General features: G+C 35.8%; 1 protein-coding gene across 1 annotated transcript in view; it reads left to right on the top strand.

The window, feature by feature from the left end:
• The window catches only part of LOC149801399 (neurotrimin-like), a 36223-nt gene extending 17476 nt beyond the window's left edge, over window positions 1–18747 (top strand). Inside the window, exons 5-9 of the mRNA XM_089955475.1 lie at window positions 1621–1813; window positions 2297–2440; window positions 14860–14985; window positions 17274–17588; window positions 18225–18747. Of these exons, the coding sequence (XP_089811601.1) occupies window positions 1621–1813; window positions 2297–2440; window positions 14860–14985; window positions 17274–17588; window positions 18225–18265 (819 nt within the window). The 3' untranslated portion in view covers window positions 18266–18747. The remainder of the gene's footprint in view (window positions 1–1620; window positions 1814–2296; window positions 2441–14859; window positions 14986–17273; window positions 17589–18224) is intronic.
• The last annotated feature ends 4157 nt before the right edge of the window (window positions 18748–22904 follow it).

Below are 22904 nucleotides of genomic sequence, written 5' to 3'. Positions count from 1 at the left end.
TCTGTGTGATTTGTAGTACAAGCTATGTATCAGCTACGCCACCCATATTTCATAATGAATTATGTCCAGCAGTTCATATAGAACGAAAACGCGGGCTCTTTATATGTGTGAGAAAAAATATAGAAAAACTGGGTATACGGGAATATAAGTAAGTTATTATTACTGCATCAAAGTAAATGTGCATAATGGGGAAGCTGATTCCTCTTTAATTTATTATCCCGACAGCTTGAAACGCCCATTCTCTCCACACACACAAACACACACACACACGCACGCGCGCGCGCACACACACAGACACACACACACACACACACACACACACACACGAAGGTACAGTTAACAATATCCATTTGTAAACGTGATAATATTGAAAGAGTTGATTTCATGCCACTTACCCGGTGTGTTTCTTTCGATTTAACAACAGTGGTGCAGCCTTCAAGTTCATTAGCAAGGCATATTACTCCTATTGTTGTTGTTGTAGGGTTTAACGCAATTTTTCAGCACAAGATAGGCTATACATGGCGGCCAGTATTAATGGTGGAGGAAGAACCCGAGAAAAACCCCGGAAAGAACCACCGACCCACGAGAAGCTACTGGCAAGCTTTCTCACATACCCAGATTAGCCGAATCCGAGACTCGAACCCACGCAGACAGAAGTGAGATGGCAGTGATCCGTAACGGAGAACGCTTTAGACCACTCGGCCACTCGGGGCCCCTATTACTCATATTACCTCGGTACTAAATAGCCTCCTTGTTTAAATCACCAAATAAAATGAAACCCGAAATCAGGTATAACCAAGAACAATTTGCTCTACCCATATGCTCAATGACGTTTCGTATTATTGCCAGACTGGAGCGATGGTGGCAGGTGCGAAGCTTGCAGATTTTTTTCTTCATTTTATTCATATGCTCAACAAAGTGAATGTACGTGTTTGAATTACAAACTACATACTCGCCATTTTCTAAATGGTAACTTCAATTAATTTATTTACGCGACTCATAAATATTACCAGCTGATGGTGGTCATGCGAATAGTGAATGTACTGTTACATTAAATAGTGATATTAAAGGTAATTATCATCCTGTAAGAAGTCTAATGTCAATCGGAATACCCTAGGCCTTTCCGTCTAGCTGAGTAAATCAAATGGGACGTAATTCGCCGCTTTTGAGAACTTATTCATAATATGGCGGCAAACGAAGACAAAGTCACAATGGGAATATTGTCATTCTTGTCTGTTGTAACATACGTAGTACATTCCGTCAGAGACAATTCATACAAACCAACAAATTTATGGGTATTACAGCTAATCCGAGGGTATTTCTCCATTCGATGGAAACATCCGAGCGATATTTTGATCGACCCTAAGTGTCATGGCGTTATAAATGTCAAGGCCGTTATGTCTAGGGTATCTAACTTTTAAAGCGGCCTCATTTCTCTTCACTATATAGCCGCTTATAGATTCAGTCAGTACTCGTCATGATGTTAGAATCTTACATTTGTGTTAATTTATAATTAAGTTTATAAGTTCAGTTCAAATACATAATGTTGAACTCGTGTCATATATCTCAGAATAGATCTGAACACTCAGATGGTCTTTGTATTTCCTATTCTGATAACAGGTCAGCTGGTACAAGAACCCAAATACCATCATAAGCATTAACAAGTACACCTACAATAAGCGGATGAGTATCAGCCAATTGTACGACGGAGAATGGAACATCCATATAGAGCATGTGCACGTGGTAGACGCTGGAGAATACACATGTAAAGTTGGAAAACAAGTCATATCACAGGTCCATCTCGTGGTGAAAAGTGAATATACATTTTCTTCTTGGTGTGTGTGTGTGTGTGTGTGTGTGTGTGTGTGTGTGTGAGAGAGAGAGAGATGCTGGAAACTATATATCTTGGGTCGAAAAGCTAATTTGTTGTAAGTGAGCTTACTTCTCCCGTGGCGGGGGGGGGGGGGGGGGCGGCGGGCTTAAATAGGTGCAGAACATCAATGTTAAGGTGTTGCCTCAGATTTATTTTTGTGAGTTCTCTGCCTCTCTCTCTCTCTAACTCTGCCTGCATGTTTGTGGTAATACGTTTGTGAAATTTGACGTAGCATAAATGTGTCTGTACACTGTAGAAACTCATATCTGAATGACCGAAAATGGAATTAGAAACTACGACACACTTTATGCATCCCAATAGAGATACTTTCAGTTTCAAAGTGTGAAGTATGCTAAAAGCAGAAGAATTACAATGTTTCAGTTTCATTGATGTATTTATGTATTTTATTTCTTTATCTGGCAGGTTCACCCATGATACAAGAGACGCATGATATGACGTTTGAAGAAGGAGACACGGGCATCTTGTGGTGTAACGTGACTGGTTTCCCGGCTCCATCTGTACGCTGGTACTGGAAATCGCCACATCAAGTAGACGGAATAAGGCAGGGTGGGTAACCTTTGCTAAATATTCCTGTAGTAAACAAATGTACTTTTCTTTATTCTTTCATTAATGGTGAATTTGCTGGAGAAGGGAATCGACATGATTTGCTTTTAGATTATTCAGCAAGATTACACACCTTTGACAGACGTAGGGGCGAGATTCAATCGGGCGATGAAACGAGTCCACTATCCCTTTTGCGGCGTCCCTGCATTTGTAAACCCCCATCCGCATACATCTCATTTTCCGCTTTAGGGTAGGGGGAAGGGGTGGCGTGCGGGAGTTGATATTCCACACGTGGAGGTGTTTAAGGCCATTGCATATTCCTATCTGGTGATTAATTATTATTTAAAGATGTATCTCAGCACAGTTATTCTGATAAACACATGGTGAATGAAGTAAAGTATCTACAAGGCCTATATTAGCCGGTCGCATCGCTAGGCCTACATTAGCCGGTCGCATTGCTAGGCCTACATAAGCCGTTCACATTGCTAGGACTACATTAGCCGGTCGCATCGCTATGCCTACATTAGGCGGTCGCATTGCTAGGCCTACATTAGCCGGTCGCATTGCTAGGTCCGCATTAGCTGGTGCATCGCTATGACTACATAAGCCGGTCACATTGATTATAGTTCATCTCATCATGTTAAAGCTACCCTGTTGTTGTTTTGCCACTGGCTTCAGCCACAGATCAAGGTCACTTGGGTGTAGCTCTGCAAATACCCCATGGAAGTCTATATGCAGTGTCAGCGTGAGCTAGATACTGAATGGGTTGCTTGACTTTCTTGGATTTAACGCTATTTTCAGTACATGCTACATGGCGGCCAGTATATTGCTGGTGTAAAACCCCGGAAAAAAAACAATGACCCATGGGAAACTACTTGGCAACTTTGTTACTTACACACGTCACACTAATCCAGACTCGAGTTCATGTGGACAAAGGTGAGATGTGTAAGTGATCTTTAAAGGCAAGCGCATTAGACCACTCTGCCAACCTGGTTCCCCATACCGAGTGAGCCCGGACCTTACGCTTTTCGTCGACCATATACAGAATAAGCTCTCAGAAGGATACCGTCCCATTTCTCGTCTCATTTCGTCTTGGACGAATCCGTAGTTACCATACGCACAGACTGCGTTTAAACTACTTTGTCTGCTTATGAAGCCAAAATGCGTTGGAAAAGCCAGCTTTCGCTATGGAAATTCGGATCTTTGCCGCTGTGAAGATGTGGGCCTTTTCAAGAGGTTCGGGTAAACGCGTCGGACAAAGATATTCTTGGATATTCCATACGCGCACCACCCCCACCACCCCACTTTAACAACAGAAACAGTTTCAAATAGAGTATGAGTGGGATGACTTAGATGCCACTCGGCTCATGGAAGAATACGTTCCAAAAGAAGGCGACGGAAGACGAAATGAACTATTGTATTGCAGAACTGCTCAGCGAATGGAGTGAGATGGTAGACATGGGAAAAGAGCTTGCTGCCAGTTGACCATGAGCGGGCTCATTTGTCACTCTCATAAAATATCCTAGGACAGGAAAAACGAGCCTCGCAAAAAGATGGGGTCTGGATGCCAGCAAGCGTCTGCTAGTAGTTTTGCCATGGAAGACACGGTACAACACTATTCGTCGGGAGTACTTTAAGGTTGCACATGTTGGTTAGTAGGCGATCTGAGAGGAGTAATAATATTCCATACCAAGCATGTCTTTTTAAGCGCGACAGGCAAATTTGATATGCTGCTGAGCACCTATGTCAGCCACGATGATGTGCGTCTTATAATACAACTTGAAACAGACATCCGGTGTGCATAGAGGATCCTTGATATGAGGTGGTCCCCTGCCGAAATGACGCATTCCATTATAGCGCACCAAACGGGGAAATAGGTTTCGCTCCAGTTTTGGCAGCCTTGTCCTCATATTTAATGTAGGTGAGTCAGTGTTGGGAACATACGCCCAGAATTGTGACAAGTAAGTTCCAAATCGTATTAATCAACAAAGTTTCAACCGTTAAATCTTTTCCATCCAACACGGTTTTATCCGACTTGGTATTTAGTATCCGCAATCAGCGAATGAATTATTGCATCATGTGTGTTGCGCTAGAAGGTGTCTAAAATGGGAAAGAAGTTCCTGCAACATTACACTGACAACTGCTGGGTTAGGGGTGAGCGGGAGGTGACTGTTACCTGGAATACGGTAATTATGGAGTCAACCTATATGGCTTGAAGGCCTTGCAACTGGGGTCTTTCAGATCTGTCACTAAAGGTTTTCAAGGGTGACTGATAATGAAGGAGGATCTAGTCATTGTTGATTTATCCTGTAGCACTGGCTTGCGTTCCCTCCCGGGTTTAGATGGTGATGGGTAACTCGGTGCCGCCGTTATGACGAGTAAGTATATTGGCCGTACGAAATGACCTTTTTTATCAGTCCGAACCACGATTACTCGAGAGACAATATTTCCAATAGCACTGCCTCCACGACGCTATGAATTACTCATGCATCCTGTCCCGAATGTGTCGTTGCCACGGCCGTCCAATATTCTAATGCACAGATTAAATACCGGCATTGCATAATAATCAACGAGTTATAATTTCTTGTCAGTGACGGACAATGTAGCCTCATAAACATCGCGGTAGTTCTAGCGATTCATCAACGAACATTGACATTCCTGATAAAATCTGCAGCGTCACAATGGAAAGCTGTGTCCCAACGCAATTACAAGAATATGTTGAAAAGTCATATGTAGTCACTCTGTTTCGTAGGCATAGCATCACGTGTGGCCTGTACAACCAGTCTGGGTCCTTTTTAGATCCGACCGTTCAGTTACAACTATCTTCTTTGACATGGATGGGTAGATGGGCACATCGGTCTAACCCTTAAGGGTGCAAACTATATAAGTATATAAAAAGGATTATACATTACTGTCCTGACTGATTGCTGAATAAAACTAACATAAGTAGATATTCTCAGCCGGTGGGACAATCTATCTCGAAACCATATATATATATATATATATATATATATATATATATATATATATATATATATATATATATATATATATATATATATATATGCAATAAACTGACAACAAACAGTGCAAAACTAGTATCTAACTAGCCTATGCGATTTCGACTCTCAATGAGTCTTTTTCAAAGGCAAATGCAAAACCTAGACAAGACAAACAAATGAAACACAAATACCGTTGTGTCTGCAGAAAGTTGAAATAAACTAGTTGAAACATAATACATTTTAAGGTTTAATTCCTTTAGAAAAAGACATATATATATATATATATATATATATATATATATATATATATATATATATATATATATATATATATATATATATATATAAGCGGGATGGGTGGGAGAGAAAACCTTCATTTTGACACGCAATTATTGTCACTGATAAATTAGTCAGAACATCTATCTTAAGACTCAACATTGAAAGGGGAAATAGTCCATTGATATAAAGATGTCTTTTCTAATACAGGAAATAAGAATTAGTTAAAATGGTTTAGAATGGGTTCCAATTTTCAATTCAGACCTAGATGATTTCCGAAAATGTTAAAAGATGAAGCTACTACATTCTTCAACACCAAAGTCGGATTTTAATCATATGTACCCTTTGAGCGACATTTAGGATTTACGAACTCTGCAAGGTCTGACACCGGTTTGAGCAGGAAAGGGAGGCGAGAGCGGCTCGCAGAAAAAAATTATCGTTGGCGCGTTAATGACATTGATGCCGTTGACTTCATCTTTATTATAGCTGTCCTTTGGAATGGGAGCTTACAATACTTGCTTTCTGCCTTTATTGCTACCCACATTTATGTGGGACTTGAGACAGCCTTTCCAGCCTACGAACTGCCTGGGGTTGCTAGTACGTTTATTAGCCGGAACCCTCCTGCTAAAAACCAACGGCACAACAAAGTCCGTGTGTAGTGGAAGCTAAGCTGAATATTGTCTTAGACCACACATCTAGGGCTTTAAAGATTGACATCTCTGATGACGGTTTTTGGCTACTCATGGATGAAGTTTCAAAATATCAGATGAAAACTGAAATTCGATCACATGCCCCAAAGCACACCCTGCTATGAAAATCGATGAAAAGCCGCTAATCATTATAATTCAAGGAGGTTTGTACTGCTTCCATCAAAAAGTGGAAAGAAGACCCGCAGTAGAAATCCGTACATTCAGTATATACTGCCTTCATAAATAATTCCAAGCGCATGTCTCCACGGATATCAGCATATCTCTCTGCTAGGCGGCTGGCTTGGCGTGTCCTTGGGAAGGGCACTTAACTACTTTTCCTCGGCATGATAGTGTGAACAATATATTAATGTTAAAGTTTAATGCAACAAAGCCAAAACTACTAGTATATATATCACTTCTTTTGCAAAATCTGCTTAGTCCTCCGTAGCAGTGTCTGGCGTTCTGTCAAAAGCATTCGTAATATGAACTAAATGTACTTTCTCGCTCCCCATTAACGTGGCAGCTTTCTCTGATTGTGACTAATTCGTTCAAACATGGCCGATTACTATAAACTTTACAGTCTAAGTGTACGTCCACAAAAATAAGTATAAACTAAGTATAATGTCTTTTAAAATCAACGGCCTGACAAACACTAACAGGTTAAAAACAGCTAGCATATAAGAGGAAAGTCCTTTTTTATTTACCGGTGTTACTTGTTATTCGAGCTGTTACGGAGTACAGAGTCCGCTTTGTAGGAGCAGTATAACTTTTTTTCTTTCTTTTTGTCTTAACTGGGAGCAGAAATATAAAGGTAGTTTTCCCTACCCCATCCACATACCCAGCTGCAAAGCACCTGTATTTTTTTGTTTAAATATACGGAAAAGCCTCCAAAGGGGCTAGTGCCCTCCTTACGTTATCTACGTGCAGAAACTGTTGACGAAGGTGGGTACACAGCATAATTCGCAGAAAGTTGCAGAATAAAGAAAGGTACACATATACGCAAACGCAAACGCGCGCGCTTAGGAATCAGAATTAGTTCTTCTTTCTAATATAGTCGTGAATGTGCTCGTAGGAAGAAACACATTGACATTGTCTTAGAGAGTCATTAGACACATTTGTCAGCATCATTGGGTTGCACTCTAATTTTTACAAACATTTGCATATTCTACAACATTTAAAAGTGAGATGTTAAGGGGTAAAAGGGTACTTTCGACAGTATGACAGGTGAAATGCGCTCAGTTAGATGCTTTGCCGATTTTCAAGTCAATATGTAAAAAAATGCCTGAACCTATGAGAGCTTAAATTTTCTTGATTAAACCCTGCACTGACATGCCTTCAAACCATTTAATCTAAATCAATAGAGTGTAATCATTTACAGAAACGACATTGTAATCAAATCTTTACTACACGCTTCAAACTTTATGTACTCTTTTTCTGCATATTGTATAATGCGTACTCTGCAGAAATGGGTATTATTTGCATAACCGCAATAAGTAGAAATTGTTATTATTTGCATATCCGCAGTAAGTACAAATGGGTATTATTTAAATATCTAAAGTAAGTGCAGATGGGTATTATTTGCATATTCGCAGTAAGTAAAAATGTGTATTATTTCCATATCCGCAATAAGTAGAAATGGGTATTATTTGCATATTAGCAGTAAGTAGAAACAGGTATTATTTGCAAATCAGCAGTAAATAGAAATGGGTATTAGTTGCATATCAGCAGTAAGTAAAAATAGGTACATATCCACATTCAGTAGAAATGGGTAATATTCACATATCTGCATGTGGTATTGTTTACATATCAGATGTCACTAGAAATGGGTACTATCAGCAGTAGAAATTATATATCAGCACTCATTCTCAATGGGTATTAGTTACATAGTAGCACTCAGTAGAAATGTGTGGGATTGTGATTTAGACCTTAACGTAGGTTTAACATTTTTTTTCTCAGTCCTGTCGTTACGATGTCTGCAGTGTGGCAGTTTATGGTGATGTCTAGCACTGGGGCATCATGCCGCAGACATGTAGCATCATGTAACACCCAGTCACATTATCCTGACACAAGGCCGACCAGTCCTATCACTATCTCCTAATGCTGAGCGCCTAACGAGGCAGCTGTTAGTACCATGTTTTAATTAGTCTTCGGCATGACTCGGTCGAAGTGGGTATTATTTACATATTAGATGTCAGTAGAAATGGGTATTATTTACATATCAGATGTCAGTAGAAATGGGTATTATTTACATATCAGATGTCAGTAGAAATGGGTATTATATACATATCAGATGTCAGTAGAAATAAGTATTATTTACATATCAGATGTCAGTAGAAATGGGAATTATTATTTACATATCAGATGTCAGTAGAAATGGGTATTATTATTTACATATCAGATATCAGCAGAAATGAGTATTATTTACATATCAGATATCAGTAGAAATGGGTACTATTTACATATCAGATGTCAGTAGAAACGGATATTATTTACATATATGATGTCAGTAGAAATGGGTATTATTTGCATATAAGATATCAGTAGAAATAAGTATCATTTACCTATCAGATGTCAGTAGAAATGGGTATTATTTACATATAAGATGTCAGTAGAAATGGGTATTATTATTTACATATCATATGTCAGTAGAAATGGGTATTATTATTTACATATCAGATGTCAGTAGAAATGGGTATTATTTACATATGTCAGTAGAAATGGGTAATATTTTACATATCAGATGTCAGTTGAAATGTGTATTATTTGCATATCAGATGTCAGTAGAAATGGGTATTATTATTTCATATCAGATGTCGGTATAAATGAGTAATATTTACATATAAGGTTTCAGTAGAAATGGGTATTATTTACATCTCAGATGTCAGTAGAAATGGGGATTATTTATATATCAGATGTCAGTAGAAATGGGGATTATTTACATATCATATGTCAGTAGAAATGGGTAGCATTATTTACATATCAGTTGCCAGTAGAAATGGGTATTATTTACATATCAGACGTCAGTAGAAATGATTATTTTTACATATCAGATATCAGTAGAAATGGGTATAATTTACATATCAGATGTCAGTAGAAATAAGTATTATTTACATATCAGATGTCAGTAGAAATGGGAATTATTATTTACATATCAGATGTCAGTAGAAATGGGTATTATTATTTACATATCAGATGTCAGCAGAAATGAGTATTATTTACATATCAGATATCAGTAGAAATGGGTATTATTTACATATCAGATGTCAGTAGAAACTGGTATTATTTACATATATGATGTCAGTAGAAACGGGTATTATTTACATATAAGATGTCAGTGAAAATCGGTATTATTTGCATATCAGATGTCAGTAGAAATAAGTATTATTTACATATCAGATGTCAGTAGAAATGGGTATTATTTACACATAAGATGTCAGTAGAAATGGGTATTAATTTTTACATATCAGATATCAGTAGAAATGGGTATTATTTACATATCAGATGTCAGTAGAAATGGGTATTATTTACATATCAGATACCAGTAGAAATGAGTATTATTTACATATCAGATGTCAGTAGATATGGGTATTATTATTTACATATGAAATGTCAGTAGAAATGGGTATTATTTACATATCAGATGTTAGTAGAAATGGGTATTATATTTTACATATAAAATGTCAGTAGAAATGGGAATATTTTACATATCAGATGTCAGTAGAAATGGGTATTATTTACATATCAGATGTCAGTAGAAATGGGTATTATTTACATATAAGATGTCAGTGGAAATGGATAGTATTTACATATAAGCATAAAAGGGCTATAATGAAAGTCTGAGTTTAATAAATCCGGGAAAAAAGAAAATGAACTAATTAGATGTACATTACTTGTGTACAATATATTGTTATTCGTATTGATAATTATCAAGGCTTTAGGAAAAACACCAGAAAAAGTTACTAAGAATGTTCAATTGATAATGTGGCATTTCGATTTAAATCACCACACATACAGCGAGTTCACCTTTTTTGTTTTCCAGCCTATCCTATCAATTATTTTTCTCCTGATGTAAAATGTAAAGAAATTTATTTCTATCACAGAATATGAACCAACTAGCTAGGTCAAATATGTTCACCGGATGTCAGTTACACAGAAGACACACACACACACACACACACACGCACACACACACACACACACACACATATATATATATATATATATATATATATATATATATATATATATATATATATATATATATATATATATATATATATATATATATATATATATATATATAGCAAGAGAGAGAGAGGAGAGAAAAAAATAGAAACAAGAATGTAAGCATAATGAATGGTACACAATGCAAAATTATCACTCCAATTCAAATCGTATTTCTTGTTAAATTTAAGTTACTAACTTTATACGTTTTCAACTATGTAATGCGACAAGAATGACAGACTGTATCTACATTCGCATCACATTTTCTGGTTAATTAACTGCGACCTAAAATGAAATATGTATCGTAGTGATAAATGAAGCTTTACCATATTTGTGGAAATGGGACAGTCTGAGACAATCCATGCTATAGGATATGACAGACCAAGACACTGCTGTAGGATATGACAGACTGAGACAATGCTGTGGGATATGATGGACTGAGACAATGCTGAGGGATATGACAGACTGAGATAATGCTGCCGGATATGAGAGACTGAGACAATGCTGAGGGATATGACAGACTGAGACAATGCTGTTGGATATGACAGACTGAGACAATGCTGAGGGATATGACAGACTCAGACAATGCTGTTGGATATGACAGAATCTAGCAGCTACTGGTTATGATCTACACACAAAGTATGTCATATTAAGTATCTAAATATCATATCATCCATGTCCTTACGTGTTCGTTATGATATGGCTTCAAAATAATTATATGCTATCTGTGGCACGATTTCGTGTTACTTAATGTGGTATTTGTGACATGGTTTCATTATATTCTATGTATTATCCGTGACATGACGTAATATTACTTGGTGTGTTTTATAAGCTGTGGTTTCAAAATACTTTGTTATCAGTGAAATGGCTTCATAGTACTGTAAGTGTTATCTGTGACATGGCTTCATAGTGATCTGGTTTATCTGTGACATGACCTCATATTACTTTATATATCTGTGACATGAATTCAAACTATTTTATGTGTTATCTATGAAATGGCTTCATAGTAGTTTATGACTTATGCGTCACATGGATTCATCCTAATAGTGTGTTGACCATGGCATGACTTCATAGTACTTCATGCGTTTTATATGACATGACTTCATATTACTTGATGTGCTATCTGTGACATGAATTCATATTACTTTATATGTTGTCTCTAACATGAATTCATAAAATGAATGTTGTTATATGTGACAAGCCTTTGTATTGCTTTATGTGTTATCTATAACAGGGTATTATTGTCCCTTTAGGGGTTCATGATTTCGAATGGGAGCATGGTATATTTAAAACTCTCATCAAAAATCTTTCAGAAGAAGTGAATAATTTCTCTCTAGAAATCAGCTTAAAATACAATAATTGGACAATTGGTTGGTCTTACTAATCGGATAATAATTGGCGGAGAAGGGGTGTTGGTGGCTTTCCTTGCGACATTAAATAATTACTGATCTTGACCGGTCGCATGTTGTGTCAGTGGACGAAGTCACAGGAATTGGCCGTTCGTGATCTCCTATCTGAATACCATTGTTCCTGGAATGCCAGTTCAAAGTCTGGAATGCAACACAGTATCGCCAATTTCTCTTCAGCTTGTGACAGTTTTGGTGGCACGGTCAGTGTCAAGAAGACAGAGGTGATGCGCCAACCTGCACCAGGAAAGCCTTACGTACAGCCCACCATCACTGCACATGGCCAAACCTTCGTGGCAGTACACAAGCTCACCTATCTCGATGACAAAACCAATGCCAGAATTGCTCACACAAGTGTGGCAATTGGCAAGTTACATGGAAATGTGTGAAGCACAGACGTGTCAGTCTGCCAATAAAACTTAAGGTCTGTAAAACCATTGTGTTGCAGATTCTTGCGAAACCTAGACGGTGAACAGACTCCATGCCACGAAGCTGAACAATTATAACATGGGGATGCCTGAGGAAACTGATGTGGATAAGATGGCAGAACATGGTCCCATATACTGAGATTCTCAGACAAGCAGCCATTCAAACTATCCAAACTCTGCTGTTGATATTACAGGCTGAGATGGGCAGGGCACGTCACCAGGATGTCAGAAGAGCGATTATCAAACCAAATATACGGCGACATAAAAAGGATAAAAGGCGATCACAGAGTGGTCAGAAGAAATTCTTAAAAGAACCTCTCAAATCATCTTAGACACACTTCAACATTGACCTTTAGTCTTGGGAAGATCTCACGCAGGATGGTTCCACCTGGTGGAGTCTCATCCACGTAGCAACATATTTTGAACGGAGGAAAACCACAAAGGCAGTACCGAAGCGCGAGCAGCATAAATATTATTAAAGCAACACATGTTTCAACTGATGAAGCAAACCTAGTGACATCTCCTGTCAAATGTGCCAAAGACAGCTCAGAACATACATTGACCTGATCAGCCACTCACGTATTCAACAGAAACCAAACCAGTCAAACCCAAATGAAGAACAACAGAGAATAACAATGGTCATTTGAAAAATCGGGTAGGATATGTATGTATGTATATTTAGAAGGGTAACAAACTTTCCATCTAAGGTATATTGTTAATGCCTATAGAAATAACAAAAGGGAAACTGTATATATAATGCAAACCAGTGCCTGTAATAATACAGATAAACAACTGGGCCTTGTTTCTTCTACGTAACATTTCTCTGAGAATTCCGAACATAATAGTTATTTTCACAACGTAGTTTGTTACACATGTAATTCTATCATCATAGTAGACATAACATAAATAATTCTTTTTATAATAACAGGCGTTGAGATGCTAACTTTATTGTGTTGAAAATTCCATGTGGAAAGACAACAATATTCACCTAAGGAAACTTACGATGGTTAGTTATATCTTTCTGCCTAGATGGTGTTCACACAGTTATGCACAAACAGCTGATGAAATTTTCTTTATTGATCACATTTTAGTCGATGGAAAACGGCGTCTAAAGAAACATTTTGCAGCGATTCACTGATGGGAAGAAGAGCATGAAATATATCTTTTATGTCACATTTATCGATGCTATCACGATTACTCTTCGTATTATTATGCATAGTTTTTTACTATTTTATTATTTTGCATAGTTTTTTTACTATTTTCTTAACCGCTCCGGTGGCCAGGTGGGTAGAACGTCAGCCTCGGATGCGGGAGGTCGTGGGTTCGATCCCTGGCCGAGTCATACCAAAGGCTTACAAAAATGTTACTAACAGTTGCCTCGCTTGGCGCTCAGCATTAATAGTTTAGTATTAGGAATGGTCGGCCTGGTGTCAGGATAATGTGACTGGGTGTTAAATGATGCTACATCTAAAATTACATCACTATAAACTGCGATACTACTGACATCGTAGAGATGTGACTGAAAAATTGTTACAGTTACGTTAAAAGTCCAAATCACACACACACACACACACACACACACACACACTATTTTCTTCCATTCACCTGATATATGTTAATTTCACATCATGTATAACAATAATACCTTACTGAGCCGTATTAACATGCACACAAACCTACCTGGACTATGAACACTTAACGCAGGAATTAAATATTGAGAATTTACTCGTTGAAAGGTTATGAATACAATGTGTAGCAACTGCACGATACATCATTGGTAATAATAATGACAGGGTTTATATCATACTGTGTCGTATGCCCTTCACAGACAGTAAAAGAGATCACTGTACCATATGACTTTTTAGGCTTTGTTCTCCTTTCTGCGTGTGACGTCATTTTTGTCTAAAATTACAATTGGAAATCAAACATCCAGAGGCCCATTGGTTTACATTTTTCAGTGTTTTCTTTAAAAAGTGTTCTTTATTTAAGTGGACCAGGGCATAATTATAAGAGTTGCATTCTTTACGTAAAACTTAGGGCAAGTCAGAGGGCGACCGTTTAATTTCCTACTAATGAGGAAAGACCGGTGTTTTTGATGCATAATAACACATTGCATATTAGCGAGGAATATACGGATTTTAATGCATAATTTGGCTTATGAATAAAAGCTACAGGTGAATTGTATCAGTACTCGCGAGAATACAGTAACAAACGTGGATATACAAATAGAAAGAAGGGTTTAAAAATGTTGATGGGAACGGAACTGTTATCCGATTCCTCGTGTGAAGTGCATGCTATTTAAGTTGAACGTTCGGTTCAAGCATCTATGTGAATTCAAAGACACATTTATATTTTCATTTAATTCTCTTTAATTTGTTTTTTAATTTCTTCTTTTAGATAGTGGGGCTGAAGGAGCCAGACTTGTACTTCATAATATCACGCGTTACTATGACAACATATACATATGTGAGGCTTCAAATAGTGTTGCAACTAATCGTAGGGAGATCCGAGTCCATGTCAAGTGTAATTATCTTTTTATCCTTCCTTGCCAAGAACTCTCTCTCTCTCTCTCCTTTAAAGGTGTATCTAAAAAGGCATTTTAATAACATTATTTGGATACTTCTCTCTCTCTCTCTCTCTCTCTCTCTCTCTCTCTCCTTTAAATGTGTATCTAAAAAGGCATTTCAATAGCATTATTTGGATACTTCTCTCTCTCTCTTTCTCTCTTCTTTATAGGTGTATGTAAAAAGGCATTTTAATAACATTATTTGGATACTTCTCTCTCTCTCTCTCTTTAAAGATGTATCTAAAAAGGCATTTAAATAGCATTATTTGGATACTTCTCTCTCTCTCTCTCTCTCTCTTTAAAGATGTATCTAAAAAGGCATTTTAATAGCATTATTTGGATACTTCTCTCTCTCTCTCTCTCTCTCTCTTTAAAGATGTATCTAAAAAGGCATTTTAATAGCATTATTTGGATACTTCTCTCTCTCTTTCTCTCTTCTTTAAAGGTGTATGTAAAAGGCATTTTAATAACATTATTTGGATACTTCTCTCTCTCTCTCTCATGATGCATCTAAAAGGCATTTTAATAGCATTATGTGGATACTTCTCTCTCTCTCTCTCTCTCTTTAAAGATATATCTAAAAAGGCATTTTAATAGTATTATTTGGATACTTCTCTCTCTCTCTTTCTCTCTTCTTTAAAGGTGTATGTAAAAAGGCATTTTAATAACATTAATTGGATACTTCTCTCTCTCTCTCTCTCCTTTAAATGTGTATCTAAAAAGGCATTTTAATAGCATTATTTGGATACTTCTCTCTCTTTCTCTCTTCTTTTTAGGTGTATGTAAAAAGGCATTTTAATAACATTATTTGGATACTTCTCTCTCTCTCTCTCTTTAAAGATGTATCTAAAAAGGCATTTAAATAGCATTATTTGGATACTTCTCTCTCTCTCTCTCTCTCTCTCTCTTTAAAGATGTATCTAAAAAGGCATTTTAATAGCATTATTTGGATACTTCTCTCTCTCTCTCTCTTTAAAGATGTATCTAAAAAGGCATTTTAATAGCATTATTTGGATACTTCTCTCTCTCTTTCTCTCTTCTTTAAAGGTGTATGTAAAAGGCATTTTAATAACATTATTTGGATACTTCTCTCTCTCTCTCTCTCTAATGATGTATCTAAAAGGCATTTTAATAGCATTATGTGGATACTTCTCTCTCTCTCTCTCTCTTTAAAGATGTATCTAAAAAGGCATTTTAATAGTATTATTTGGATACTTCTCTCTCTCTCTTTCTCTCTTCTTTAAAGGTGTATGTAAAAAGGCATTTTAATAACATTAATTGGATACTTCTCTCTCTCTCTCTCTCTCTCTCTCTTTAAAGATGTATCTAAAAAGGCATTTTAATAGCATTATTTGGATACTTCTCTTCTCTCTCTCTCTCTTTCTCTCTCTCTCTTTAAAGATGTATCTAAAAAGGCATTTAAATAGTATTATTTGGATACTTCTCTCTCTCTCTCTCTCTCTTCTTTAAAGGTGTATGTAAAAAGGCATTTTAATAGCATTATTTGGATACTTCTCTCTCTCTCATTCTCTCTTCTTTAAAGGTGTATGTAAAAATGCATTTTAATACCATTATTTGGATACTTCTCTTTCTCTCTCTTTCTCTCTCTCTCTCTCTCTCTAAAGGTGTATCTAAAAGGCATTTTAATAACATTATTTGAATATTTCTGTCTCTTTCTCTCTCTCTCTCTCTCTCTCTCTCTCTCTCTCTTCTTTAAAAGTGTATCTAAAAGGCATTTTAATAGCATTATTTGGATATTTCTTTCTCTTTCTCTCTCTCTCTCTTCTTTAAATGTTTGTCTATAAAGACAATTTAATAGCATTATTTAGATACTTGAAAATATCAAAATGGAATATTTGGTGTCAAATGAGGGATTGTCTCTGAAGAATAAAAAATTCTTTCAATTATTTGTGAAGCATATATTGTTCAGTTTTACGTATTCATTCATGCTTGCGAGACTTCTGTTCACATCTTTTGACTCATTTATGTCCCTACAACATGTGTATGTGTCAATATGGGTTTATTTGTGTGATCGGATTAATCAAGTACAGTTCACACGAGTACATCTGGAATATAGATTTTTTACTATCGAAAGGGTTAATCACTTAGTAGCTTACCAACTTTGTACGATGACATAGAACCAGCTTTACCAGATAGAATTACTATTAATAATGTCCAACAAGATCATCCGTTTTGCGCCTAAATTATTTGCTACAATTTCGAACTGTTTATGTTTCTTAATAAGTTGGACCGGACGTTAAAGTTTTCCAAGAAACAATAACCACCACAGGGGAGCAGGAATTGAATTTGCACTGCGCGGTAGAGGCATATCCTATGGAAGGGGAATTGGAATGGATGTTTGAAAATAACGGAGAGGAAATCCGTGCCGGCCGGAAGTATGATATTATCCGGGATAGAGAGTTGGTGAAAGACTTCAATACTCAGTTTCTGTCCATGGTCATCCGGAAAGGTCATCTAGGAGTCGGGGACTACGGCAGATATGTCTGTAGAACCAAGAACTTCGCTAGAGGATACAGCGAGAAGACGGTCGTTATACAAAGTAAGCAGAACGTTTATTATAATACCACAGTTACAAAAAATAAATTAGAACTTATTATTCTCCTTTTATTAGGGCATTTTCCCAAAATAAACCCATAATTTGATTTAGCGAGTCCATAGGTTTAATTTTATTTATATTTTAGTTTGCTCCGTGCTCATGTTCGTTTTGTTTTGCGTCTCATTTTCTTAATTTCTTCTTCCTTGTCTGCTCCATCTAGAATGTTACTTTGTCATTTGTTCGTTGCATAATATTTTCTTGCATTTTGTTTCGATGTTGTAAAGTATCGCTAGGAGCGCCTCTTGCGATTAGACTTGCATTAGTAATTTCTGTGAAGGAGAGGACCCTAGACAAATTGCGAAAACATTTAGTCCATTTGGGGGTAATACAGTTTAAGAAACAAGTTCCAAAAATAATGTTAAAGAAGCGTCACTGTTTTTTTTAATACACATGTGTTAACTGTTTTTGAACAAGTCTAGATTAGAAACATTAAAACTAAGCAAAATGAATTTTTTCGCGCTTTATTTTAACTCGGATTAAAGCTGCAACCTCACATTTATGGAATGGTTTGAATGAATATATGCCCAATACACTAATACAGTTTTTGCATTGACCTTCCCCTAATTGCCACTCTTTCAGAACCAAAAGAAGACCAGAACAATGTGGATGACATCACATGACTTTGACGTTTGAAATCAATACTTTATACGTCGACTTCTGATTGCTAATATTCATAACGAGGACGAGTATTTATTGTTGTACTTGTGTTTTGTCACGAGCCGCATGAATATTTTCAGATATGATATATTGTGTAACTCTTGAATAATTTTACCACATGCTAGTATACTTTGTATTTTGAATTGCTACGACATTGAAATATGTTAATTGTCAAGTGTATTAAACACTCAGCTAATTTTATTTTGTCATTTGCTGTTCCCAAATAATATACATTGTACTTTAAGTTTACATTGCCAAATACCATTAGAGTTGATCGTATAGAACAGTCTGTTAAGAGGGAAATATTTCAAATAAATCTTTACAACGACCGAGTTTCTTTTGCTAGTGTTGCTTAATACTTCTTTTACCTGCTCTAAAATCAGTGTCCATTTAAAGAACACTTACCCATAAAAGACACTTGCAATAAAATCAACTCAGAATGATACCGCTATTTACCTGTTTTGTTCAAAATGTCATTAGTATTGTATAGGGACCCTATTCGTTTCGCATAAAGTTGTATGTTTACCTGCAAATTTGTTTTCATATAATTTTTCTTTTTTATTATTCGATAGCTTCAATTATTCGCCTTGCTTTGGGATTTTACTAATATTGTCCATATTAGTAATTTATGAATGGAGACTTCATTAATTATTTTCTCACCCATGCGACAGAGAATTCTAGCTGTTTTGATAAACTTACTTTTCTTATCTCTGTCTCTTTGTCTCAGTCAAATCGTCTCAGTTAAGGTGTCCAAACGCCAGGAACTAATAAAAATAAGAAACCCTTGTTGTTCTCTGCTGTGCCTGACAGAGTTTTTATAAAATCAAACAACAACAGCAACAGATATATAACACAAAAACGTAAATCAACTTAAGATCTCTCCAACTTTGCGAACATACCATATAAAACAGTTTTAGACACACACACACACACACACACGCGCGCGCGCGCGCGCGAAGTCGAGCTATTTGGTTTTGTGCTTAAAACTATAGTTCGTTCCACACAGCATGGTGCATTTTATCCTATCTGTAGAACAAAGGCACTAAAATTTCGGGTCAACGTCATTAAATGTAGCTACAGGCACCTAATTAGTTTTAAATACTTCGTGAGAAATGAACTAGATACTGTTAGCTACATTTAATGATGCTGACCTGAAAATTTACTGAGCTACAGATAGCATAAAATTCGCTATGCTGTGATGAATGAACTATGATAGTAAACACTGTCTCAGGCACATAGACTGTACACATCACAGACTACACAAATTTAAAATCCAACCTCTCTCAAGAGCTACTGCAAAGACCGCAACAACTAGACATGTGTTATATCACACCTGTGTTCTTCAAACTTTGTCAAACAGCACCAAACACAGCCACTTGAATCAACATTCTAAACAGATGAAAACTCCTGCACTTACTAATTAGAGTGGTTCATTCATCAGTCCACACGCTATTCCACAAGATTTCCATGTAGCGTATCACTGCATTAGTAATAGCAATACTTGACATGTTTCTACGAAAGAAATATATTGATTTCCAAGAATATCATGAATTAGAAATCTCTTCCGTCCCTATTCGCTTAGAACTGTTCTGTAGACAGTACCCAGTATTGTTATGTATCGTACGGTTGTCTACCATAAAACTTTATCCCAATTAGAATTGATGAAAGTTTAAAGTTATCAGTGTTACATATATGAATGACTTTTTGTTATTTTCATATGACACCCGTCGATTAAATGTGATAATTAAGTAATAATATCAAATGGTTTAATGTTTCCTTTTTCTCATTCGTACTACTTGTTTACTTAAGATCGACAGGTCGCCCCATTACCCTCATTAACATATTTGTATAAATGCGCAGTACTCTGTTTTGAAAAGCAATAACATATATTTTTAGATTGAAACCTTGGATAAAAATATTATCAATTTATCTGTGGGTTTAGGGCATAACATGGCTGGATCTTCAAAATGTTTATTTCAGTGCACGTTTAACAAATACTAAAAAATCATAAATGTGACCCAAATGGTTATAGTGATCAATTGATAATATGGCCCGACCTATTTACTGGCATATCCTCATTTTCAACATTCGTATTCTTTGCATGAAGAAATGTATTCTATTACACAAAGGCACATATCAGTGAATATTCGCATTTTAATTATTGCATAAGATACCTTTAACAAACACATACCTGATTAAACAAAAACACGTATTTTATGTCATAACAAGTGTACTTTCTGTTAAAATATATTGTCTAGGTATGTCCAAGAATGACGAGTTTTGTCTAATGAAAAAATATATGACTATTCATTAAATGTCCGCCTTACTAACCTAAACTTGGATAAAAAGATGCAACTTTTGGATTTGCTGAATTGCGATATTACGACCATATGGTCGTAAATTAAGTAATAGAAAAGAGCAAAAACGAAACGTTTTGTAAAATTCAACAAATAATTTATTTCTCTAGAATACAGTGATTTAAAATATTTCATATCGAGAATAATGAATGAGGTTCATGAAAAGCAACAGTTTTCAGTTAGTCCGATACACGTTCTTATTCTTTGCTTACTGAAAGGAGATAATCCAAAACAGTTATAAAATAAACAAATAAACAACAAAAACAATCGACTCCTATTACCTTCTAAATTTGTGCTGTAAATTACCGTTCATGTATGTAGCCCAGAGAGTACAAAATGTATTGAAGGCAGGTAAATAGGCTAGACAGCTAGCTTCATTGCACTGTCCCTAAAATACAAAATACCTAGTCAACTAGTTTGCACTGATTACGAAAATGCATTTGATTCAGCATCTGGAATCTTCTTTGCAAAGTTATGAAGCATTTTAATTTGAGCACATAGCAAAAATGGATTATTAATAACAACCATTTAAACCCTGATTATACAGAATGGCTTTTTATCAGACTGATTTTTAGTAAGAAGAGCCTATATACAAAGAGACCCTATGCCACCATATTTGTTTTACTCAGTGCAGATACATTATTTTGTTTTATTGCATGTGCAGTAAATAATATTTAAAAAAACCCATTAAATTAAAGTATGCAGATAATGCAATATTCAATATTTTATAGTACTCATGACAGATAAGAGATATTTTATAGTACTCATGACAAATAAGAGATATTTTATAGTACTCATGACAGATAAGAGATATTTTATAGTACTCATGACGGATAAGAGATATTTTATAGTACTCATGACAGATAAGAGATATTTTATAGTACTCATGACAGATAAGAGATATTTTATAGTACTCATGACAGGTAAGAGATCATCATAATCCACTTCTTAGAATTTGATGTGATGCCACGTTCTTCCTATGGTAAATGCTGTATGAAATGATAAATCCTTGAAATCTATGAATACAATATTTATATTATCAAACATTGTGTCTAAAAATAAACTTATTTCCAATCCTTGGACCAAGCTCATCTAAGTTTTTCAAATCGCAGTATTTAAGATTTACACGAGTGCTTTGCCTAATTTCGTTCCTATTCTCCATTTTAATTTCCTTTCTTTTCTTCACTGACTATACCACACAATGAACAGCTGTTTTTATTGTTTTATTTTTTATGAAACGATGGGAAATGCCTCCAGAATAAAAATTAATATCGGGCACGGATACGGTCAATTAGTGTGATTATGTCCTTTGTGTCATGAGTGTTTTATTTTATTATTTCATACATCTGATCAATATTCATCGTGTCTTTAAGTTTTGACGTTTTACATTCCTTAGTATTGAAATCCTCGATCAAATTAAGTCTGTCATATATTTTATTTCACTATTCCATCAATAGTTTAAAAGTTTAAAATAATTCCATAAAGAAAACTGGGTATCAGTAAACAGCTGCATATACAATACCGGATGTGTTTACCAGCTTTGCCTCAAACACCACAGTTTTCAGTTTGGCAGGAATTGATACTGCTATGTTATTCACATGATGATATCACCAGAAATATAATGTAACACTACCTCTGTGAAGATTATATTCCGTATCTATTGCTTCGAACTTCAGCATCATGGATAAAACAACTCAGCATCATGAACAAAAATAAAGTCACATTTACTTTTAGCAATGGCAACAATATCAAACACATGCATCCTGACTAAAAATTTTACTTGATGAAGTTTGTCTATGAAGCTACATGTATTTACATGAACAGATTTAAATCTTTTTGGTAATCCAAGAATAACTTGTTCTGCAAACCTCTCAGATTCATAATGAGATGCAGTGTCCTCGACACAGTTATAACACATCCACTCAGGTCGGTTGACAGGTGATAATCCGTGTATTTTTCGTAGCACACTACAGCTTGGTTATACTAATAACAATAAAAATAATTTCATTGACATTTTACATACTTGTTGAACTACAAATTTTAATGATTAAACATGGAAGGGGTTAAAATGTATTTAGCAAAATATTCACAAACATGCTTCCACTTCACCAATATTTTTCACAGCTCCAAGTTTTATATATTTATCATAAATGGTCTAATTTAAAAGTATTGTGGGTTTTTTAAATGACACTAGCAGTTTTTGACCAATAAATTTACTTTCGATCAAACAATGAAATTCATAACC

This window comes from Sinohyriopsis cumingii, chromosome 4, assembly GCF_028554795.1.
Source record: "Sinohyriopsis cumingii isolate HCF-2022 chromosome 4, ASM2855479v2, whole genome shotgun sequence".
NCBI classification, from domain to species: Eukaryota; Metazoa; Mollusca; class Bivalvia; order Unionida; family Unionidae; genus Sinohyriopsis; species Sinohyriopsis cumingii.
The sequence above is the reverse complement of the archived record's forward strand: the minus strand, read 5'-3'. Positions and strand labels throughout refer to the sequence as shown.